Raw genomic sequence first — 23,585 nt, forward strand, 5'->3', positions numbered from 1 at the left:
CTTTTTGCTTGACTTATAAAAAGTGATAGTTTACAGGTGCAAAACTAAACTGCTGTAATCTAGGTTTAAACCAATATAAATATCTACCCACTTAACCATATTGATTTAACATCATACCTTCAGTGTGCAACTTTTGGTGTAGGTCCACTTCTGAGAAAAATGGCCATAATCTTCCACTCAAGCAATCCTCGCCACAGCTGGCAGTGTCTTCAGTCAAGGCAACAAACTTCATGATCAACATGGACCATTGATACTGTTTTCAACAACTTTTGGAACATTGGGGAAGAAAACTAAAGCTGTGCCAATATTAAACAGCGTAAATGGGAGATAATGCAGGTAATTTATAGGCCTGTCAACCTGACATTGACCCTTGGCAAAATACTGGAATGGTGATATGGAACTTAATAATGAATTAAACAAAGGTAATATAATCAGTACCAATTATCACTACCACACCTTGTTCAACACCAGTGTCTGAGTTGCTCATGCAGCCTTTTATGCCCTCTAATCTTCCTCTCAAGATGTTTGCCTATAAATATCCAGTGATCCTGACTGCTTTTCTTAACTTTTATTTCAAGGGTCCTGCATATCTCTTCAGAACCCACTGTCTTCTGGGTTTGAAAAACTACTAAACTTTTATTTAACCAGATTAAACAATTGCGTTCAATAACTCTTCTTCTTACTTCACTAAGGAAAGTGTTTTCTTATAAAAGACCAGCAGTGCTTTCCTTCCTAATTCCTTGACTGCCTCTCTGATTCTGCTGCTCCTCTCCTCAGAAGCCAGCCTGAGGATACTTCAATTTCAGATGCCCCAGAGTTCCAAATGGGCAGTCTCAATGGAGCTTCCATATAGGTGTCCAAGCCTTTGTGTCTCCGTGCACCCAATGGCATGTTGTTTTTGGTATTCATCCCACAACATACCTCATCACACAATTTCTCTTTTAACAGTTATCCTATAACATTTCATATCAAACAATTTCAAGTTAACATGCCCTTCCCTGCACCAATCAATGTGGTTTTGTGGAACATAGATCTTGTCAACCCAACTTTCTGTAAGATTACAAATTTTCCTAAAGGTAATGTCAATGTGCTTTACTTGGATTTCTTTACGGCATTTGACTTGCTACTGCACAACATTTTGATTAAGAAACTAGACTGATATAAAATCAATATGGCACATGTTAAATGGATTAAAAACTTGCTAAATGATAGGTCTCACTATAATTGTAAATGGGGAATCATCACTGTGCAGCAGTGTTTCTAGTGAGATCCTACAGAGTTTGGTTCTTGGCCCTATGATATTTAACATTTTCATCAATGACCTGGGGGAGAAAACAATTACTGCAAGTTTGCAGATGACAGAGATTGTTGGACTGGTAAATAATGAAGAGGACAGATCACTAATACAGAGTGATCAAGATTGATTGATTGGTAAATGGCACAAGCAAATATACATTTTAATACAGCTAAATGTAATTGTATACATCTAGGAACAAAGAAGGTAGGGCCCTACTAACAGGATGAGGGACTATTTTGGGAAGCAATGTCTCTGAAAAGCGCTTGGGGCCATGATGGATAATTATCTGAATGCAAGGCTGGGGCCAGGAGGGATAATACAATCTTTGGCTGTACAAAGAAGGGAATATTGAGTAAGGAGGTTATTTTACCTCTGTATTTGGCATTGGTACAGCTGCTGCTGGAATACTGTGTCCAGCTCTGGTTACTCCTGGGGGAATTCTGCGCGACTGCATGTGTGCATAATTAATAAGCCATGCATATTTTTAAATTTTTGCTTTTGCGGGACCGTTGCTGCAGTGCTGTCTTTTGCCCACCAGAGGGCACTGTGGTGCTAGGACAGAGCAGCAGCTCCCAGCTACCTGGGGAAGAGAAGGAGCCTGCCTTCTTCACAACACTTGTTGGGCCAGGTCAGGAGACAGGGGCTGTGGGGAGACAGACCGTGTGGGGCTGCTGAGGGGTCAGACAGGGCACAGAATTCCCCCCCTGCACTGATGCCCACAATTCAAGAAGAATATTGATAAGTTGGAGAGGGTTTGGAGAAGAACCATGCTAATGACTAAAGGATTGGCAAACATATATTATAGTAAAAGATGCACGTCAATCTGTTTAGCTTAACTAAGAAAAGGTTAAGGGGTATTTTGTTCACAATATGTAAGTAGGGGGAACAGAAATTTGATAGGAGGGATCTTCAATCTATTAAAGATAGAACAAGATCTAATGGCTGGAAGGTGAAACTAGACCAGGAATGGGCAAACTTTTTGGCCTGAGGGCCGCATCTGGGTATGAAAATAGTATGGCAGGCCAGGAATGCTCATGAAATTAACAATTCATGTTCAAACAGGGACACCACAAGTTTGTTTCAAAATAAAATGATACTGTTGAACAATGCGCTGTTAGAAAATTACTTTACTGAGCTTTTTGTTGATTTTTACCACACAATTTTGCTCCTGTCTGAACACAAATTGTATGTTAGCTAAAACTCCAGGGTACCGCACTACATAAAAGTTTGGTAGTTTTCATGTTTACAAATCAAAGAAGTCAGCAATAATTAGCTTTCTTGAATCATTGGTGTTTCTCCATTTGACCATGGCAATAACCAAAATATAATCAAACTATTTTAGCTACAAAATAAACCATAATTAAGCAATGTTGTTGTTAATCAATTTAACTCTGAGAAGAGATATTAAAATAAACTTTTAATCCGGCCCTTGAGCTCCATTGCCCTGCTTTGGCCAGGGAGTGGGGTCAGGGAGCTTACCCCACTCCACCTGGTTTAATGACTTCAAGGTGCAGAGAATCTTCCAGCAAGTAACCCATGCTCCACGCTGCAGAGGAAGGCGAAAATCCCCCAGGGCCTCCACCAATCTGCCCTAGAGGAAAATTCCTTCCCGACCCCAAATATGGCGATCAGCTAAACTCTGAGCATGTGCACAAGACTCACCAGCCAGACACCCAGGAAAGAATTCTCTGTAGTAACTCAGATCCCATCCCATCTAACATCCCATCACAAGCCATTGGGCATATTTATTGCTAATAGTCAAAGATAAATCTCATTATACCATTCCCTCCATAAGCTTATTAAGCTTAGTCTTGAAGCCAGATGTGTCTTTTGCCCCCACTACTCCCCTTGGAAGGCTGTTCCAGAACTTCACTCCTCTGATGGTTAGAAACCTTTGTCTAATTTCAAGTCTAAACTTCCTGATAGCCAGTTTATATCCATTTGTTCTTGTGTCCACACTGGTACTAAGCTTAAATAATTCCTCTCCATCCCTGGTATTTATTCCTCTGATATATTTGTAGAGAGCAATCATATCTCCCCATAGCCTTCTTTTGGTTAGGCTAAACAAGACAAGCTTTTTGAGTCTCCTTTCATAAGACAGATTTTTCCATTCCTCGGATCATCCTAGTAGCCCTCTTCTGCATCTGTTTCAGTTTGAATTTGTCCTTCTTAAAACATGGGAGACTACAAGATGATCACAGTGGTCCCTTCTGACCTTATATGTGAATCTGTGAACTAGATCTTGTGGCAGCCTTTGAAACTAACATTAGCATGGACATATGACACTGATTATTGCAATTAGGAGAATGTCAGCACACAATACCAGCTTAGTCACTGTGCCCAGTCCCTGACAGTGATCTGGGACATTGAGGACTCATTATTTGTGAATTCCCTTTCTTCTTTCTAACTTTGAATCTTCTGTCGGGAGGTACAGTTTATAACTATCAATCTGGCCAGCCTGAGGTTTCACTATATCACGTAGTTATGTACTGTTTGAACACTTAATGCTATTTGGATATACTAGTCAGAGAGAACATGCATTACGGTTAAGACACATGCATGAATGTAGATTTAAGAGAGCTGAATTACAGAAGCAAATTGTTGATTAAAAGGTAGCTCAGTCTGGGTTTGATCCTTTTTAATTTTATTGTAGCTCCAATAACTTTAATATATAACTGACTAAGTTTAAATTTATAACAAAATTGATTTACTACAAAATTTAAGTCAGAAGCAGCATCTTCAGAAAATACCATTTTATTCAAGCAAATAAAAAATACTTAACTTCATAGTGTAGACCTGGCCAGAGTATTATCAGCATAGTGATGTCAGGCAGGGATATTTTAAAAACAAAAACACAATAACACCCCTGAGCTAACAGAGCTATGCCAGCAAAAGCAAGGCAGCTATGCTCCCATAGTACTTCTGCTGGCATAGCAAGTGTTTAGGGAGGAGAAAAATGAATTCTGTTGGCATATGCACATCTACACTAGAGGCTCTGCTGGTATCGCTATACTGGCAAATCATATGTAGTGCAGACAAGGTCTCAAACAGAACTTTACAGCTTCAATATCTAGTATAAATATTAGCTAATGAATCCTTCCAACTTTCCCATCAAAGTCTTACTGGACTGTCTTTCCTGCTATTGTTCCCAGCAGTCCCCCAATTTAAGGGTATGCCACTTCCTCAGCGGCTGGTAAGGGAACCCAGGCCTGCCCACGATGCATTCCAGCATAGGAACCATTCAATCAGCAGCCAAGGTTTGCCCTACCCTTCTGCTTTTTCCCTAGACTGCCTTATAGGGCACCTCTATCAAGCTGCTTTCTCCACCACCCCTCTCCATAAACTCCTCAGGAGAAGTATCAGAGGGGTAGCGATGTTAGTCTGGATCTGTAAAAGGAGCAAAGAATCCTGTGGCACCTTATAGACTAACAGATGTTTTGGAGCATGAGCTTTCGTGGGTGAATGAATACCCACTTCGTCAGATGCATGTAGTGGAAATTTGCAGGGGCAGGTATATATATGCAGGCAAGCTAGAGGTCATGAGGTAGTTCAATCAGGGAGGATGAGGCCCTGTTCTAGCAGTTGAGGTGTGAAAACCAAGGGAGGAGAAACTGGTTTTGTAATTGGCAAGCCATTCACAGTCTTTGTTTAATTCTGAGCTGATGGTGTCCACCTTTTCCTGCTCTAAGTCCAGAGAGTGACTGAAGACTTCCATGCTGTAGCCTCCTTATACCCTTGCTTGCTGGTCTTACGCCAGCCCTGCCTGCTCCTGCACAGCTGGGCTCAATCCTCAGTCAGTGCTTGCCTCTCAAGCCTGTCTCTCCTCAGGTGTGGTTCAAAGGGAGTAAGAAATTTGATAGGCCACATCAACCCTTTCTAGGCCAGTGTGGGATGAACACACCATCATAGAAGCACTTAGATACTTAAGACAGGTAAATTTCCTTGTGTGACTTCTAAAAGAAGATTTGAATTTAACTGTCCAAAGAGTGAAAGGCGGGTGCACATATCTGTATAGCCACCTAACCTCCATAAGTCGGTCTGTTTTAATTATGGGTAGAGGTTTTAGTGGGAGGTGTGTCTCTCAGGGGAAGAAAAAGTAAACATTCTATTGCTATTAATTTGTCTTTATTTACTTTTTCATTTTTTTTGTCTGTTGTACTATTTTCTTTTTTAATTTCATTTGCTGATTGACTATCCTAGCTGTCTGTGTTGTGTACCCCAGTCACTTTGGCACATTTGAAAACTTCACCCAAGGAGACTACTATAGGATGCAGTTAAAGATCTAGCACTGTGTTAATAAAATGCCCAGTGAAAGTGGCACTCACATAAACAATCCCTCTTCCCTGCACAGCACTAGGATATGTATAACATATGTGCAGGCAGAGTTTCTATCAGCAAGACTTGTAGTACAACTTGAAGCTGCAGAGCACTAGTCCTGTGATTGGAGTTGCTATGGTGAGCAGAATTCTGTTTACACTTCCTCCTCCAGCTGACCCAGAGCAAGGCTGGGCAGCCAGCAGAGGAGCAGCAACCAAAGGAGGAAAAACCAGGAGACTCTGTGCAGTGGGGTGAGGGTGCCATGGGTCCCCTGCAATTCCAGCAGTTGGTGGTGGTTGGGCTTCTCAAGGAGCCTGTGTTCCACGTGGCAAAGTGTACAGCAGAGGTAACTCCTCCCAGGCCATTGTTGCAGCAGAAGAAAGCAGACAGTTTGAAATCCTTCCTTTCTGTTTTTGCTTTCTATGGGCTCTAGGGACAGGAGACTGCAAAAACAGTGGCTGGCATTATTGTTGTTAAAATGAAATACAAGGCAAATTAGGAGACTCTCTGTGGTCGTAGATATTTTTAAGAAATTAAGATTTAAAATTCTGTATTTTGTTCTTTAGAGTTTATAATTTAATCTTATGTATGCATTTATAATTTTCCCTTCAATAAGTATCTACTTATTTGTTGTACAGTTTTTTGTTGTCAAGCATGTGGTACTTAGGATCCTTCAATTGTTTGTTCTAAAGAATTTATTACATACTGTGATGCCACACAAGATTTTAAATATAATGAAACGACACCTGCCTTGCTCTGCAACCTTAGGCAAGTCACTTAACCTTTCTATGCGTTTCAATTTCCCCTACTGTAAAATGAGAGTAAAAATACCTACCTTGCAGGGGTGTTGGGAGATTGAGACCCAGGTTCTTGGTCATAGCCAAGCAGCGCACAGTTCAGCTTAGGATGGGGTGTGCAAATGTGACCTTTTGTGAAACTAATTCTAAACAGACTGGCTACTGAGCTTGTTCCACCTCTTTATTTAGAGCAGCCTAAATGTACCAGCTGCAGATACAGCTGGGGAGGGAAAGGTACACTCTGTCCATGTTCATTTTTCCGTGGCCACATACTCTAATGCGGGAACAGAGAGTGGGGGTTCCTGCACTGGGATGATCCTCCAGTGCCCAGCACTGCAGGATCTAAGCCTTTAATTTGTTCATGTTTGTAATACATGTTGAGATTCTTAGATGGAAGGTACTATAGAAATACAAATTATTATTGAGACATTGCGAAGCAGCCTGAATAAAGGTCTAGAAAATATACTCCTGGAAACAATTCTGCACCCCACGAGATGAGCCTAAATGACCTAACAGGAATGTTCCATATCTGACTTCTACTGTACTGTTCATAAAATGATAGCAGTAACAAGAACTGGAATTCAGGAACTCCCAAGTTCGAATCCTCACTGTGCCTCTGACTCACTCTCTGGCTTTGGGACTGATCTTGCAAGATGCAACTCTCCATGAAGTCTAGAGAAACTGATGATGCTCAGAGAGAGCCAATGTCTTTGTGGCAGTTTCCCCATCTGCTTATCCTCCCTCCCTAATTGAGGTAGTGTGAGTATAACTACTTAATGTTGGGAAAGCAGCAGTTTTTGCAAATGCTAAAAAACCTCTTAAGTTTAAAATACTAATTTAAAACAGTTTGTGTAGTCTTATGTAACTGTCCGAAGCTATGTTACATGTGTGAAAAAAATGCCATGAAATAATCAAACTAAAACATAGTGCCTGGATCCTAATCTGTTTGAATAAGAGAATACAAAATGTATTGGGAAAAATGTGTAAGTAAACTACCTGTAAATAAATATTTCTTTTATTTTGAAAATCTAGGCTCTGAGGCTGAATTTTCCGAACAAGATTGCAGAACCTGTAGTGCTTCCTCTGTTAGAATTTGCATGGCATGAATATTTACAGGAGAAAAAAAAGGTGCCTTTTCCCCCCCCTAAGTGAATTGCGCTTGAATTACCTAGATCTAGTTCTGATTTGTCAAGTGAATGCTATCTTCTATGCAGTAGATAAAGATAAAGGTGTTAGATACCTTCTCCAAGTTCTGTTCATGATACCATTTGGTTGGTGCAGAAACAAATAAAACAAACAGATATGATGTTTGGTTTGGGAAGAAAACTAAGGTAGGACTAGTCCAAAAGAGGAGGGCAATGGTCTGTCCTTTTCTCTGTGGAAACTTTATTTATTTTAAATATATTTGTAATGCTTGCAGAAGATACAGCATTGGGAAGCATTAGAAAGCCAAGTCCTGTATATACAGCAGTTGTAGTAGCAAGGGCAAACTTCCCCAGGTTGGCCTGCCAATTTGCCTGGATCCTAGTCTGAGGAGACCACTTCTGGGTTGAACAGAATAGACCACCTTGCGCATCCATTTAGTTTTTGGCATCTCTGCTAAATCTGCCACTAAAAATTCAACTGTAATGGGTGGAGGTGTCTCTATCATAGAATTATAGAAATGTAGAACTGGGTGGCACCTCGAGTGGTCATCTAGTCCAGCTCCCTGTGTTGAGGCAGGCACAAGTAAACTTAGACTATTCCAGTATCTTTCCAGGTATCAAAATTTAGTCTGACTGGCTCCTCTTTGTTCCCCTTTTTAAAGTGAGGTACTGTGTTTGCCCTTCTCCAATCCTCTGGGACTTCACCTGTCCTCTGAGTTATCAAATAATTACTAACATTCCAAGATTGCTTCAGCTAGTTCCTTAAGAACTCTAGGTTGAATTTCATCAGGCCCTGCCGACTTGAATAAACCTAGCTGATCTAAATATTCTTTAACCTATTCTTTCCCTATTTTGTCTTGTGTTCCTTGCCCATTGTTGTTTAATATTAATTATATTAGTCTTTAGTCACCATTTACCCTTTTAATGGAGATTGAAGCAAAATATGCTTTAAACATATCAGCCTTCTTGACATCAGTTCTTACCTCTCCTTCCCTGCTATATAGAGGACCCATGTTATTCTGAACTCTTTTTACCATTACCAATCTAGTCCCTCTTTGAACTGGAATTTTTACAACAGATAAGCAGTATTTTGAAGACTTTTAATTGAAATTAAGACTTCAGAGGTCTTATAGGCAACACTTATTACCATAGCGATGCTAATATGCTGTATATGGAAGCTTGGGGCCAAATTCAGCCTTGGCATTAGTGAGCAGCATTATAGTGAAGACAATTGAATTGTGCCTGCTTTCACCAGGACTGAATTTACCCTACATCCTTACCAGCTAGGTTTGTCCTTGCCCTCTAATACATTTCACTATCGCAATCTAATGAATCATGTTTAAAAAGTGAATGCTTAGGTATCTAGGCAATTTTTTTCTCTGTATTAATGTATCTTGAGTCTCCGGGTTATTCCTATAATAAAGCTAATTCTGAAAGACAAGAAAGCCCCCATTAATATAATCTTTAATCTTTGTTATGTTAAATCCTAAAAAATAAAAATAAAAAAAAAATGAAAAATCTGACTTGCCTAATAGAGTCCTTACATTTATCTACCATAAAGATGCTTGTTCCAATGGCCAACAAAAATGGCTCAATCATTACAGTTGCCAAAATTGCAACTAAGGTCAACAAACATAGGGGCAACCTCTATTCCAGTCTAATCTATTTAGAGTCTTAGATATGCTAGTGATGTGCATGGTATAAGAGCCTTGGGTCCATTAAAATCAATACAAATTGCAGACATATATCCAAGAGCAGAATTGGCTCTTAATTTCTTGTTTTACGATTTTATCAGTTACATATGTTGCTATATTGCATCATTGTTCATGTAGGCAAGCCCTTTGTCTCATTTGAGTTAATGAACATCAAGCCAGGACATGAATGTCCTGTGCACAAACTTGCCATGCAGACCCTGCCACCAGCACTTTTAATGCATAGTAGCAGTGCCCCTATGTCAAGTCAGTGCATGGCAAGCTGGTGCACTATAGATTCATTCCCTAGCTTGCTGCGTGCGAATTCACAAAGACAAGCCCACCCTAGTCCAAGTCTATGCTGAGTTTTCTTAGTATATCTAAATATATCTCCCATCATTGCTGTGGCACTGGAGCAGATAATGGGGAAGTATTAGAGTGGACCAGCTGCCAGTGTTTTTACTCCCTGTTGTCTAGAATTGCTCTGTTTAAAAATTTCAGAAGTTGCTGAATACTAGTTCTGCCACCATTACTTGCACTGATGAAATTGCCCAAGTGCTATAGCAATGGTGGGAAAAATCTCAAAAAAAATCAGTGTAATTACAGCCCTCAAGACTCAACAATTACATATGAGTGTACTGAAATGTCGTTTAGAGCCCTTGCTTCCCTTGGGGAATCTTTGATTAATTATAGATAACTATAGAGGTTACACCTAGTTTGGTGAATGGGTTTTGCCAAAGCAAACCTCCAAGCTGACCCAAAAGTGGAACCAGAATAATTTTTTTTATGATCATTTTCTGTTATAACAGGATTCTGGAAAGCCTTCTATAACTTTCAGACATTTATTCTTGATTACAGGAGAAGTTGAAAAATATAGTTGTATGATTCCTATGTTTTATTTTTCATGATGGTGTTCTTAGAGGGGATGGAGTTGGGGAAGAGAAAGCATAAACACCTAACAAGTAAAAATGGGGGGGGGGAAATCCATCTAACTAGGTATTTATATCGCATTCATCAGCATGGAATCTGAGTATGTGTTACTGACTGCTTCTGTACTAAATCCAAAGTGTAATTCCTGCAGGTTTTCATATTTTCTTCTAAATTTCAGGAACTGAAAGGTGAAACCTGGGAGTATCCCTCCAGCGTGATGTGTTTTATTGATGGCCAATTGCTGGGAAGTGAACAAGAACTGCTCACGTGGGCTTATGACAAGTGGAACTACCAAGATTTTAAACCTGTGGCACTTTACCAAGCTATTACTGAGGATTTTTGCACCAAACATATGCAAAATAGGAAGGCAGGTTACACTGGTTTCTGAAAGGAAATTGTAGGGTCTGTTACCAGCTATATGCTAATTAACTGTAATTATTTGATGTGACTTTTCAATGGGTTGCTTGTTTGCTTGCAATTTGGTGAATAGTGGGGTCTTGGAGCGGGGATAGGAGGGATTGATACTTTCTAGACATGACTTCATAGATCCATCCATATAAATTTGCAGTATGGTTGCCACTCAGTTTTTGACTTCTTGATTTGCACTCAGTGTCTAAGACCATAGACTTACAATGAAGTTCATGCCGCTATCATACTAAAGGACTTCTGGTAAAATACACTGACTAGTGATCTTGAGCAGAAGACTAATCAGAGTGCTCCCTGCCCTACCTCATGCTTACTGGGCAAAATGGCAAACCCAACAAGAAATGAAAGGAGACAACTGCACTGTAGTGTCTAGTTCCTCTCCTCCCTCCCACCACCACATGGAAGATGGTGAAATAATCACTGGAATCCCACCGGAGTTATGGAAAAGAAGAGTTGTTTCCATACCCAAGGAAAGGAGATGGGAGATTTTGTTTCTCCTAGCAGCCAAGAGGGGAGGGAAATTGTGGAAAGCCACCTCCTACTAGCAGTGAGGAGAAAGAGGAAGGAGAGAATGTCCCCTCTCAGCAGCCAGGGAAATGCCAAAGAAAGGAATGCTCTTGTGAAATTTCAGCTAGGACCAAAATCAAAAGTGCTATGAATCTCATGAGTAAACCTATTCTCTTGATTTCCAGATGAGTTTTGTAGACTCAGAATAGGTCTACACTGCAACTGGGAGCAAGCCTCACACTCTGGGTAGACAGACTTATCCTAGCAGGGCTTAAGCTAGCAGGCTAAAAGTAGGAGTATGGATGTTGCAGCTCAGGCTGTTGCTTGAGCTCTCAAGTCCACACAACTCCAACCTGAGATGCCTGAGTGCCCATACTTCTATTTTTAGTGAACTAATTCAAGCCCCACTAGTGTGAGTCTGTCTACCTGAGCTGGGAGGCTTGCTTCTAGCTGCTGTGTAGACATACCCTCCAGGGGTGAAATCCTGGCTCCATCGAAGTCATTGGCAAAAACTGACTTCAGCGGGGCCATGGTTTCTCCCAGGATGTCCAGATAAGCTTCAGATAAGCAGCTGAACTTTTCGATGCTTTTCCAAACACTATTATGTTTGATGAATGGGTTAATTCTTGTGAATGTTTCTGGAAAATCTAATTCAGTTGTAATAGAATTTTTTAAAAAGTCTTTCCTATCAGAGTTCAATTTATCCTATATATTAAAAAAAAAAAAAAAAAAAAGCTGAATTATTAAGTTTGCTTCTTGCCGACTGGAGTTTAATTATTTACCTCCTTATATCTGACCAGTGATCTGCCATCCAGCAAAATTATTCCATTTGGTATAGCAGTCAGCGTTACTATGGATTAATTGGTTGTGATCTTACATGGGCTTCAGTGAACCTGCACCTGCTTACACCAGTGATGAAATGGGTCCAGCCTGATGTCTCCTAGTGCAATATAATGGTGTTTTTTGTCCAAGAATGACCTGAAACTTACTGAATGTGTTTTGTTTCAACAAAATACTAGATTATATAGCTAATTTTATTATTTCTAAAAGCTGTTTTGATACCTAATTATGGGTCCATTTTAGATGTTCGTTATAAAAAGAAACCTGAGAACATTTTACTGAGCAGCTAAACTGTGTCTTTCGTCATAATAGCAAACACTTAGAAGATATTTGACTTTTTTTTTTAAACTGGATTTTTTTTCCTGATTTAAACAGCATATGTTTGTGTACTTGGACATAGCTATTCAGGAGCAGCCCACAGGCACCTTGTTATTTGAGGTAAGATACAGAAGAAAAGAGCAAACATGAAGCCTTGTCATGCAGCCCTTATCTCAAGAGAAAGGGCTGCAGGATCTGACCTTTTGACGTTATTTACAAACTTATTCCCTTCATTTTGCAGCTCTATTCTGATATGTGCCCCAAAACCTGTGCGAATTTTCGTTCTTTGTGTACAGGAGAAGCAGGGACCTCTCGCAGTGGTATGGAGCTTACTTATAAAGAATCAGTTTTTCATCGATTAGTAAAAAATGGCTGGATACAAGGAGGAGGTGGGTTTAAAAACATCTTCTATAAATCTGGTGTAACTCAGATTTTGGATAGAATAATCAGCATGAAAAGTAGATTTTGTCCAATAAAATAAACCTGAATTTAGAGATGTAACCAGTTTGTGATGGACAGGGTTTTAACTGAGGTGTATATACCACAAAAAGCAGTGTCTTCTCTCTTGGTGATCTTGTTCCCTAATTATCGGCAAAACATGGATAAGGAATCAATAGTCCGTATTATTATTTTTTTTAATTAGCCATAAGTTTTTAAGAAGTCTCTTTGGCAAGAAATTAGGAAATTAGCTGGAAACATTTAAACACTGAGAAAATCCATAAGAAACGTCCTATGTGTTTTGTATAGGTGTTACTTTACAGGAGTATTTAACCATTCATAGATATCTAAAGGTTTTGGTGACATGGAGCATGTTTGAACATTGGGGTTGTGCATGAAAAGTGTCATTATGAATCTAGGAAATAGCTTAGTAAATGATGAGTAATCCAAGAAAACAGAGCATTTCAGTAAAAGTACGCATAGGTGTGTTTGAAGAGATTTCCTTCATTTCTTTCTCTCAGCTTCTCTTCTCTTCCTTCTCCAAACATTGTTTACTTAATACCGTTTTAAGATCAGATTTCCAAGACGTCCTTTTTGCTTTCCCAAAATAAGTCATTTAATAGAAATACATATGAGGTCCAGAAGGGCAATTTAAAATAATTGGTTTACTTCAGATGAGGGTTTCCTTTTACCTGACTGGCATATACAAGAGTTTAAATAAATTAACACAACTGTTTGTTTTTTTTGTTTTTCAAACTCTTTTCAATGTTTCCTGTACTTGTCAGCTTTGTGTAATGGCTGGGAGTTTACTAAAGGCTTGCTGGGCTGACTTGCTATATTATCAGATCCTTATTTTCATCATCCCTTGTTCTAAGCATAGGTAATTATTTATGGATACAGGGCGTATTCACTGTGGCACATTTTTCATATACTGAAATACACTCTTGAAGTATGTTACTAAACATTGGAAACTAGGTACGCAGGTACTTGTATTAGCATAGCAGCAAGAAGGGGTGTGTGTGTTTGTGTGTGTGTGTGTGTGTGTGTGTGTGTATATATATATATATATATAATATGTTTCTTATTGTATATATGGAGTAGTTATTTCTGGAGACACCACCTCCTGGAGTGAGAGATTAATTCATTCTGCAATTCCAGTAAGGCCCCAATCCTGCAGTTGATAGCATGCAGGCAGACTCTTGCACCTGTGTAGAGACCACTGAATTCAAACCAGACTCCAAACAGGTGCAGCAATCCACCTGCATATTGTCAGTTGCATGATTGGGACCCATGTCCTTAACCTCTGTTGAAACTGTCCAATGAAAGTGCCAGTTAATGCCAGTGGTGAACATTTGTGTTCTGTCACTTTTGTCTAATCACATACAGACATAGCAGCTGGAAGAGGAGACGGTGGTGAGTCAATTTATGGACCTACTTTTGAAGGTATAGTTAAATTTCCTTATGTTACCATGCATAAGCCAAACTTCAGGTAAATAACTGGATTTTCACTGAAGTGTTCTCAGGTTTAGTTTTTTTTTTCTTTCATTTTTATCACTTACATCTCAACAGCGGTTTCAGACTTTCTCGTATCAGTCAGGATTATTCTCTATTTGTTGTTAACATAGTTCTCCTGGCAAACTGGTTTAGTGGGTTGATTTTCTGACTGGTAATCATGGCTCTGCCACTGACTCACTATATGATTTTTCAGCTTCACCTGTCTGTGTCCTTTTTCTCCAATTGTAAAATAAGGATAATACTTAACAACCTACCTGACAGGAAAGTTACGAACATTCATGCTTGTAAAAGGGCTTTGAAAATTTGAAGCACTATAATGGGTAAATGCAAGTATGGGTTCTGTGCTTCCACTAATACCACACATTCATTTGTGATGATTCTCAGGATGGCCAGGACTCTGAAAAACCTTGTTACCCCCCTGCCTCCAGCAGTAGAAAGACTTCCTGGTGATTAACTGCGTGTCGGCTCCTTGACATAATCAGCCCGTTAGCCACCCAAACAATCTTCTCAGGGCTCTGCCTGCCCTTACTTTCCCTGACAGCTGTAACCAATAAATACACCCCAGTCCCCAAGCCCTCTGAAGCATTTCCCTCTAGTGTTCAGCCCCTTATTGACTGAACACTAACAGTAATACTGTGCCTGCTGTCCCCAAGGGAACACTATATACCAGCTTCCACAATTCAACTCAGGATCAGCTCTTTGGGCAGTACCACAGCACTAAGATATGTTTATAGCGAAAACAATCATAAATGTATTATTGAAGACCAAGATATAAGAGATAGTGATTAAGAATAATGGATATAGAAGGATTACATATAAAACAAAATAAGTATACGCTTTTTAGAGACTAAACTTAACAGGCTAACCACCTTTCTAAAGCAGTCTTATCTCACCCAAAGGGTTTTTCAGCATTTCCTACCAAGGCTGGTTGAGATCCCATTTTTATCAATTTAAATGCACTGTCAGTTTACTTCCAAGGTGCAGGATAAAGGGGTTTCTCCTTGACTTCTGCTTATATCCCAAAGTTCTTGGTCTGTCCTCAGTGATAATAGAACCCGTCTCTCTTGTTTTTTCTATTGATTTCATATCCTCCTGTTGACTTTCTATGTAAATGACTCCCCACTATTATTTACAATGCTTACTTTACCTGCAGACCAGCAGAGACAGGTGAATGAACATTCTTTGTCTGGCAGAAACCTGTTTGTCTACTCTCCCTTAATACAGACTTTAGGAACATATTTTTAGTATACATACGTAACTTTTTAAATAGTATGTACATACATTTGATGACAATATTCATAACCAGTGGGGCACTGGCTTTCATTTAAGACCTCACATGATTTTCTTCATGGATAAATATTATGAAAGAGGTGTGCTACGTATAGTGAGTTTGTCAAGCCTGCTAGGAGTTGCTGTTACAGAGGAGCAAAACCTTTGCCAGCCGGCACCAATGGGCCTCTGTGTCACATCATTACACTGGGATGGTTTAAATATGCTGAAATTAATGGAAGTTACTTTTTCACTCTGAGAACTAGAATCAGGCAGCTTTAGAATTTTAGGACCAGATTTTGATCTCATTTATACAGCATTGTTACTTCACTGACTTTATGGAGTTACGCCTGATTTACACCAGAGTGAGAACAGAGCCAGACCCTTAGTCTCACAACTCTAACTGTGAGAATCTAGAATTACCTAACAGGAGCTACATATCATAACATCAAACCAAAGGTGCAAACCCCTATAATCATAAAGAGTAATAAAAAGAATAATATAATTCTCAATGGCAGAGCAATATTTAAGAACAACTCCTCAAATAAAGAGTCAAAGCAGCAAGTTAAAGGGGAGAGGGTCTGTTTAGATTAACAATTAGCCATAAAGATATTTTATGACAGTTAAAGCCAGCTAGGAACTAGCTTATATTCTCTTACATAAAGCATCTTTACTGCCAGTGTTGCAAACTGTCACATTTCAGCAAACTTGCCATCAGCCAACGGTTCAGAACTGCCACGTGTAACTGCATGCAGTGTTGTAGCCATGTTGGTCCCAGGATATTGGAGAGACAAGGTGGGTGAGGTAATAGCTTTTATTAGACAAACTTCTGTTAGTGAGAAAGACAAGCTTTCGAGCCACACAACGCTGTTCTTGAAGTCAGTCCAATAAAAGATTATCTCACACACCAACTGTAACTGCAGTCTTTATTTTCAAAGACAGTTACATTTTCAGTGACAATAAGAAGTGAGTCGCACCTTGAGACTGCAGGACTAAGCAAAAGGGCTGAAGTTTGCATTTAAATTATATCCAGGTAATTGGACTGTTTTTAGGAACATATGAATTATTGCCACGGTGCTGCCTTGCAGGAAAGTTTACAGGAACATTGAAAATTAAACAAGTGATTCCCACAAAGCCTACAAACTTTTCTCAGAGTCCCTGTCACTTTCCCTCAGGCAGCACTGCACGTGGCCTACCAAAGATTGGGCAAGAGAAAGTCGGAGAATGGCCTGTTCTGCCTCCAACATCACATGCACCTGGAGCAGTGTGAAGCACAGATCCTCAAACACAGGATTCTCATCAAGAAAGTAACCTGTTTCCTGGGGAAACCATCAATCAAGTCTATAAGCTAAATTAATGGAAACCAAAACATTTTAATAACGTGCTAGAAATCTTCATCCGATTCCTCTTCTCCACCCCCGCTGCATAGATAGCTAATACAGACTGTACTGGAACACTTCCAGCTGTGCATCTGCTATTCTTTATATGTTCTCTTTCAATGCACCTGCTCCAGAGCTGTTCTGGAAACTGTGGGCTTTCCTGCTGGCAGGAACAATCTGGGCAATCCTAAAACACAGCAGTGTGCACTAGGCAGCCCCACGTGGAAAAACGTGCCTGAGGCACAACCTCTGCTATTGCTCCTCCGGGACTGATGTAGCCCCACACCGCTCTATGCAGGACTGTGGCATAAATGCTACAATCTAGTCCTTAATATTTTATAGTGCTTTACATATACAACATGCCATTCCAATGTTAATCCTCACATCTGTGTGAGGTAAGTAGTGTATTGTCCATTTTACAGGTAGGGAAAACTAAGAGGAAAAATGGCTAGCCCAAGGCCACACAGCAAGACACTGGCAGAGTCAGGATTAGATTTAGAAGATTTAGTGACTTGCAACTCTGTTTGTTCTTCCAGACAAACCCAGTACTTGTCATTTGTTATCTTGGAGGGAAGCTTGTCTTTTATCACTCTTGTAACTCTATTTGAGGTGGCAGTAGATATTATTATAGGATTAGGAAAATAATTTAATTTTAAAATAGACTTAATTTGAGTTCTGTCAACCTTATAATTGTCCATAAAAGGAATTTTATTACCCTCTTACACCACAAATACCGATTCTTCGAAAGAGAAGATTGTCCATATTGAACCCTCTTTTAAAATTAAAAGATAATCATTTTTTTCAGTCCTTTATAAAGGTGCTCACTCAGATATGGAATTTTAATGTGATGATTATATGGCTTTCCTACTGTTTTCCACTGAACTATTTACATAGATATTTTTGCTGTCTGAGAACAGTGACAGATGCCACTCACAGATGCTAAGATTCTATGAATGTCCACAGTTGACAAACATCCATTCACTGCAATATTCTGTGAAATGACTGGGATGTTTCTACATTTCCCTGAAATTAGCACAAAGTACTGAGGTAATTACAGAGAACCACTTGGACTGAAGTGTCGTTTTCTAAAACAAGGAAGCCTAATCCAAAATTAGACTGCTGAAGTAATTACTGCAATTCACAAGCAGCAGCATAGGAGCAACTGCTTCATTTGGAATTTAATTGCTATTTTTAATAATTAGTTTGAGAGAATAGGTGCTCAAATAGAATAAGAATAACAAAACATGGAAGAATAATAAAATCCCTACTCATATCTTCGGCCCAAATTTCCATCATTCCTTTGGAGTTTGTGAAGAGCTCTCCTTGGGTTCTTGCTTATACAATATGACACATGAGCCTAAGAAGCAAAGGGGCTTAGAGATGTTTCAGCTTGCAGATCTGTATCAATTCCTCCACCATCCCCATCCCCCAGGCATATCTCACATTCCTTCTGTGACCTCCTGTCCACCAGCATTCATTCTCGGAGGCTTTCCACTCTTTCTTTCCCTCCTTGGCCTCTCTCTCCTCAGCTGACTCATGTTCATCAACAACTTTTTTCTCTTCTGCACCCTGTTCCTTGGGCTCTCCCACCTCCAAAATGTGTCTTACGCTTTGCATCCATTACTCTTCTGCACCATGGAATGCTTCTGGAGAAAATCCAGGGATCGCTCAGACTTCAATTAAAAATCTGTTCTTTGTGCTATGAGTGTACTTGCTAAACAACTCTCCATCTTCTCCATGATAGCCTGTCATCCTTCCGAAATCCTGCTGCAAATACCTAAATTACCTGCCACTCCAGCCATGTTCTACCCCTCAACTAATCTCCTCACCCTTCACAACAGTCCTAAGCAACTTGTCCTGGCCTTCAGGTCCCTTATGAGCTCCTGCCTACCTTCCTACTCTTTTTAGCTCTTCTCCCCATTCCTGCTGTAACTCCTTTGACTAAAGTTTGCTTTTTATTTGCTCCTCTTAACGCTCCATATGCAGCAAACAGCACTGAGCGAATCTTATAAATAAACATGCCAGTTACTGTGAGCTGTTCTGATAAAATAGCTTTTCTTTTATGTGATTTAGTTAATTGTGTTTAAGCATGGCATTGTGTAATGTGTACTTTGGTGAGAAAAGTAAGCTCTGTGGTGACAATGGCTGCATTGGATTTTTGGATTTTCTCTGATCGCTGCACATAACGCTGAGCAAAGGTGGAAAGAAAATTGTAGACCGGGATCTTTCTTTTCATCCTCACCCCTATCTAATGCCAAGGGAAGAAACTGCAATAAATCCAGTGTCACCACTGCTAACTCTCTCCCTTTTTATCCCATCCCATAGCCCCAGCTGGCCTTTAATCATAGTGCCCAGAACATGACAGAACTTAGTGCTCCCTAAAAATTAGCAACTGGAGGTTAATATGGAGGGTTAGAATGAGAGTCTAGGAGTCAACAGTTGTGGGTTCTACTTTTGGTCTGCTGTTGACTTACCATCTGACTTGGGACAAGTCATTATGGCACAGAACTATGGGCACTTAGCACCACTGAAAATCAGGCCATTCACTTCTAAGTGCCTCAGTTTCCTCATCCATAAAATAGGAATAAGGCTAACTAGCCTATACATTGTTGTTTCTCAAGTGCTCTGAGATCCTCAAATAAAAGATGCTATAGCAGAGTTGTCATAATATTAAAAAAGCGTGCAGCATGTTAGCAACTACATTTTGCATATTTATCACTAAGGTTTTTTCCCAGGAGGATAACCCAAAATTATTTCTTAACCTCTTTCTAGAAAGCAGAATCCAGTGATCCAGAGGCAAAGGAAGCTGTAATCCCCTTCATTTCTATTCAGTAGCTTGGGGGGCAAGTTGAAGGGAGACCTGCTGAAAGGCTCCCAATGTACAGTATATAATAAGAATTGGGGAGAGGGAGAAGGAAGAAAGGGGTTGTAGAAGAGGAGGGGCTGTAGGAGTTGCAACAGTGAGTAAAAGTGGAAGGACGCAAACTAAATCTATGATCATTTATTACTGTAAACTTTCTAGATGAAAACTTTTCCATTCCTCACAACAAAAGAGGGATTCTTGGGATGGCCAACAAGGGACGTCACAGCAATGGTTCACAGTTTTACATCACACTACAGCCAGCTCTCTATATGGATAAAAAATATGTGGCTTTTGGGTATGTATACTACAGAGACATAATTTTAAAATGTTTTTTAAAAAATACTCCTAGTTATCTAAGACACCATTGCCTAAGATTGAGATTCTGTGCTGCATTTCGGAGAGGCACAGCACAGAACTCGCAGCTCAGGGGCAGAGGGCTTAAGCCACTTTTACACCCTACCTCTCTGAAGCTACACCAGGGACTAGAGAGGCTCCTGGCAAAACATAAGGCAGGTCTGGGGCCCTGTGTATATCCAGGTCTATACAGTAGACTTTTGCTATCATAGCTGTGGTGTTCAGAGGTGTGATGAGGTGTTATTGCTGACTGACATAGATGAGCCAGCAAAAATCCCTAGTGTAGACAATTATACCTGCAAAACTGCACTCAACTGCTATAGTGTATTTCGCTCAGGCAGGCTATAATAAGCTATACTGGAAAAAGCATAGTTTTGCCGGTGTAAGGTACATTCACACTAAAAGCACTTTGTCAGGACAGCATACTAGTACAGTTATATGGACAAAGTGCTCCTAATGTAGACCTGGCCTAAGAAAAAACAGCCTCCCAAAGATTTTAAATATGTCCTGAGAAATCAGCCTAGAGCTGCCTCTGCACTGCTTGCACTAGGGGAATCCTTCCCCAGCCAGAGCCAGGAGTGAAATCCTGGTCCCACTGAAGACAATGACAAAACTCCCAATGACTTCAGTGGAGGCAGGATTTCTCCCTGGGGCTTTTCAGATCCTTTTACCAAACTAGTGGTTCCTAGCATAAAGGGACTGGGAGTGTGGAGGGGCATGAGACTCTCATGCTAGGGTGATTATTGTCCAATGCACCATAGAGGAGTACAGCATTTCAAAAGCAAAAAAAAAAAAAAGGCATACCAATACAACATGCAAAAAACAAACTTAAAATAAGTTCTAACTGGATGTGTTTAAATCAGTGGCATCTGACTTTAATTCTACACTATACACTGGAGTCTCTTGTTATCTTACCAGGAACTCCCTGCTTTAAAAGCACAGGAAATTTCCAGCACTGCTCTTAAAACATTGCCCAATGTATAAACATACTAGGAGCTTACTTTAGCAAGAGCTAAGAGTGGCCACAAAGAGGGCAGTTCAATACTATATGGAGTTATAGTGCTATAAATTGGCACACCACTCCTTACACCTTGGCCTTCCACAGATATGCAACAGCATTCTGCAATAGCAATAGAAACTTTTACATTAAAATAGCTACTGCACACCTCATTGGCCTGTCCTGGACACAAGTTCCATATCAGTGATCCATTCATAACCTTCTAACATATCTCCCCCCCACCACCACCACCAATGCCTGTGCTAAAGATAAGGTGCAGAGTTCTCTACATGAACTGCTAGCAAACCCATGTGTACACAGCTTAATACAGAGTTTATAAGATTGAGCCCTACACATTGCAGCTCAGGACAGTTTACAATTCTAAATTGTTGTATTGGTTTCATGATTCAGATTAAGAAGAAAATTGATCTAAGACTTCAAAAAGGTGTGTATGTGAGAAAGAGAAAGAGATCAAACCATTTTAATTAAATGCAGAACAATTTCTGACAATATTCCTCTTGACCTTTTTCTTCTTGAAAGGGAAGAAGAGTATTAGATATCATGGACACTTACAGCCACAAAATTCTGGAAAGGTGTCTACATGCTGCAATGTTTATTGCTTTGAATAATTACAGCTACAGATACCTCAAAGTGTAGCATTTTTCTATCTCCTAAAATACTAAATATTGGGCTATTTTCAGAGCAAACAACTGGAATGTTAGTCTGCTGTGAAGAACAATCCTATAAAGAAAAGAACATACAAGACATGTACCCTTTATTTTAAGAGACAGCCATATTGAGAACACTATAGTTATGTAATTATAGCCTAATAGAAGGATTTCAGGGTTTCTAACTGACTTGCTCTGACCACTGACAGGCACTGAAGGTAGATAACACAGTTGTGTTCACTACTAAATTAGTGTTTCCTGATCTTCAAATTGTTATTGGTGTATTTTCCTGATCCTCTACCCGTATGTATCATCTATAGATATGTATGTTCCTACATTTTTGTTAAATCATGCACATTTAACATAACTTGTGTTGGAAAACGAATACCATGGAACTCAAATGGTCAAATAGATTACTACAACTGTAGAGCTTTATGGTAGTGATCATATAGTTATTCATAATTTCACTGACTTTTTATGTATATATAATTTCCACCTTTACTTTAGACAGCTGATTGAAGGTACAGAAGTTCTTCAGAAACTAGAAGATGTTTCTACGTACAATGAAAGGCCTGTAGTAGAATGTAAAATTATTAACTGCGGTGTTCTTGTGCCTTGATTACAGCCAATTTCCCTTCCTACTGTAATGTGTAAAAATGCATGTTTCTGACCAGCCTTTTACAGATTTTATAGGCTTTTTAAATCTAAAATAGCATTTTTATACATCTAAACTTCAGCTTGATATTTTTTCTAGTCTAACCATGTTCATGGCTTGTTCACATACATTCTTACATGAATATACTAATGGGCTTGGGAATTTAACTTCATGCCATTATATAGCTATATTATATAGCTATATTATATAGCTAAATTATTGTATAAATATGGATGTCCAACGAGAGATTACATTACTGTAGGCTGCACTATAAATAATCCTATTAAGTAGAACACCAATTAGAACTAATTCATAAGTGAATTTGCTATTGATTGCGTCCACTCATCACAATCAGTTATTTACCTTTGGCCCTATTCTGCCATTCTTGAGTCACATTTAAGTCATACCTTACGCCACTGGTAGTAATATTAAAATCAGTGCATGTGGGGTAAGGTACAACTCAACATAAGGGTGGTACCGGGCGGTCTCTGAATATCAGAGATCTGATCTCACTTACATCCGTTTAATCCAAGAGTTACCACTGAAGTCAATGGAGCTACACCAGAGTAAAACCAGTGTACATAACATTAGACCAAGGCCCTAGACCTATATTTAATTCTTTTGTTTACCGATTGTATCAAATTATTAAGATATTTGGACCCAACTGAACCCATTAAAATGCTAAAATTACTCCAAAACAGGAAATTATAAACTATACTCTATTATCCAAGATATCCATGAGATTTTGCAAAGTGAATTGCAATGAGTAGATGTGGTTTCAGTGAGTGTGGAAGTTCCACATAAAGAAGTCAGTGTTTATCTAAATGCTGTAAAAACACCTTTATTTGTGACTCAGGAGACTAAACACACAACTCATTGCCAATTGCTGGAGTAGAATTTCTGAGATGAAAGATCTCTTAGGCATAGCACAGGAGTAGTGACAGCAGATGGTTTCAACAGAAAATGGCAAGAGTGTGGAAAATGAAAGTGTCCCAGAATCTCAAAGAGGTAATCCATAACACTTAAAATCTAACATGTCCGCAACTGGCAGAAGAGTCTTTGAATTTTTACTTTACCTTCCTGTATAAAGCACTCTGAAATCAACAGATGAAAATTTCTAAGAGCTAAGTATAACAATGACTGTTTTGTGTTAGCATTTGGATTCTGGCAATAAGAACC

At 39.5% G+C, this 23,585-nt stretch overlaps 1 protein-coding gene across 1 annotated transcript; it reads left to right on the forward strand.

Moving 5' to 3' along the window:
- The first annotated feature begins 3,983 nt into the window (after positions 1-3,983).
- PPIL6 (peptidylprolyl isomerase like 6) lies at positions 3,984-22,482 on the forward strand. Its single transcript, XM_050951448.1, is given in 9 exon segments — positions 3,984-5,856; positions 5,858-5,960; positions 7,444-7,539; positions 10,356-10,544; positions 12,326-12,388; positions 12,510-12,657; positions 14,093-14,149; positions 19,892-20,027; positions 22,259-22,482. Coding segments are annotated over 9 exon segments (1,011 nt in total). The 5' UTR covers positions 3,984-5,749; the 3' UTR covers positions 22,371-22,482.
- The last annotated feature ends 1,103 nt before the right edge of the window (positions 22,483-23,585 follow it).

This window comes from Gopherus flavomarginatus, chromosome 4, assembly GCF_025201925.1.
Source record: "Gopherus flavomarginatus isolate rGopFla2 chromosome 4, rGopFla2.mat.asm, whole genome shotgun sequence".
Taxonomy (NCBI): domain Eukaryota; kingdom Metazoa; phylum Chordata; order Testudines; family Testudinidae; genus Gopherus; species Gopherus flavomarginatus.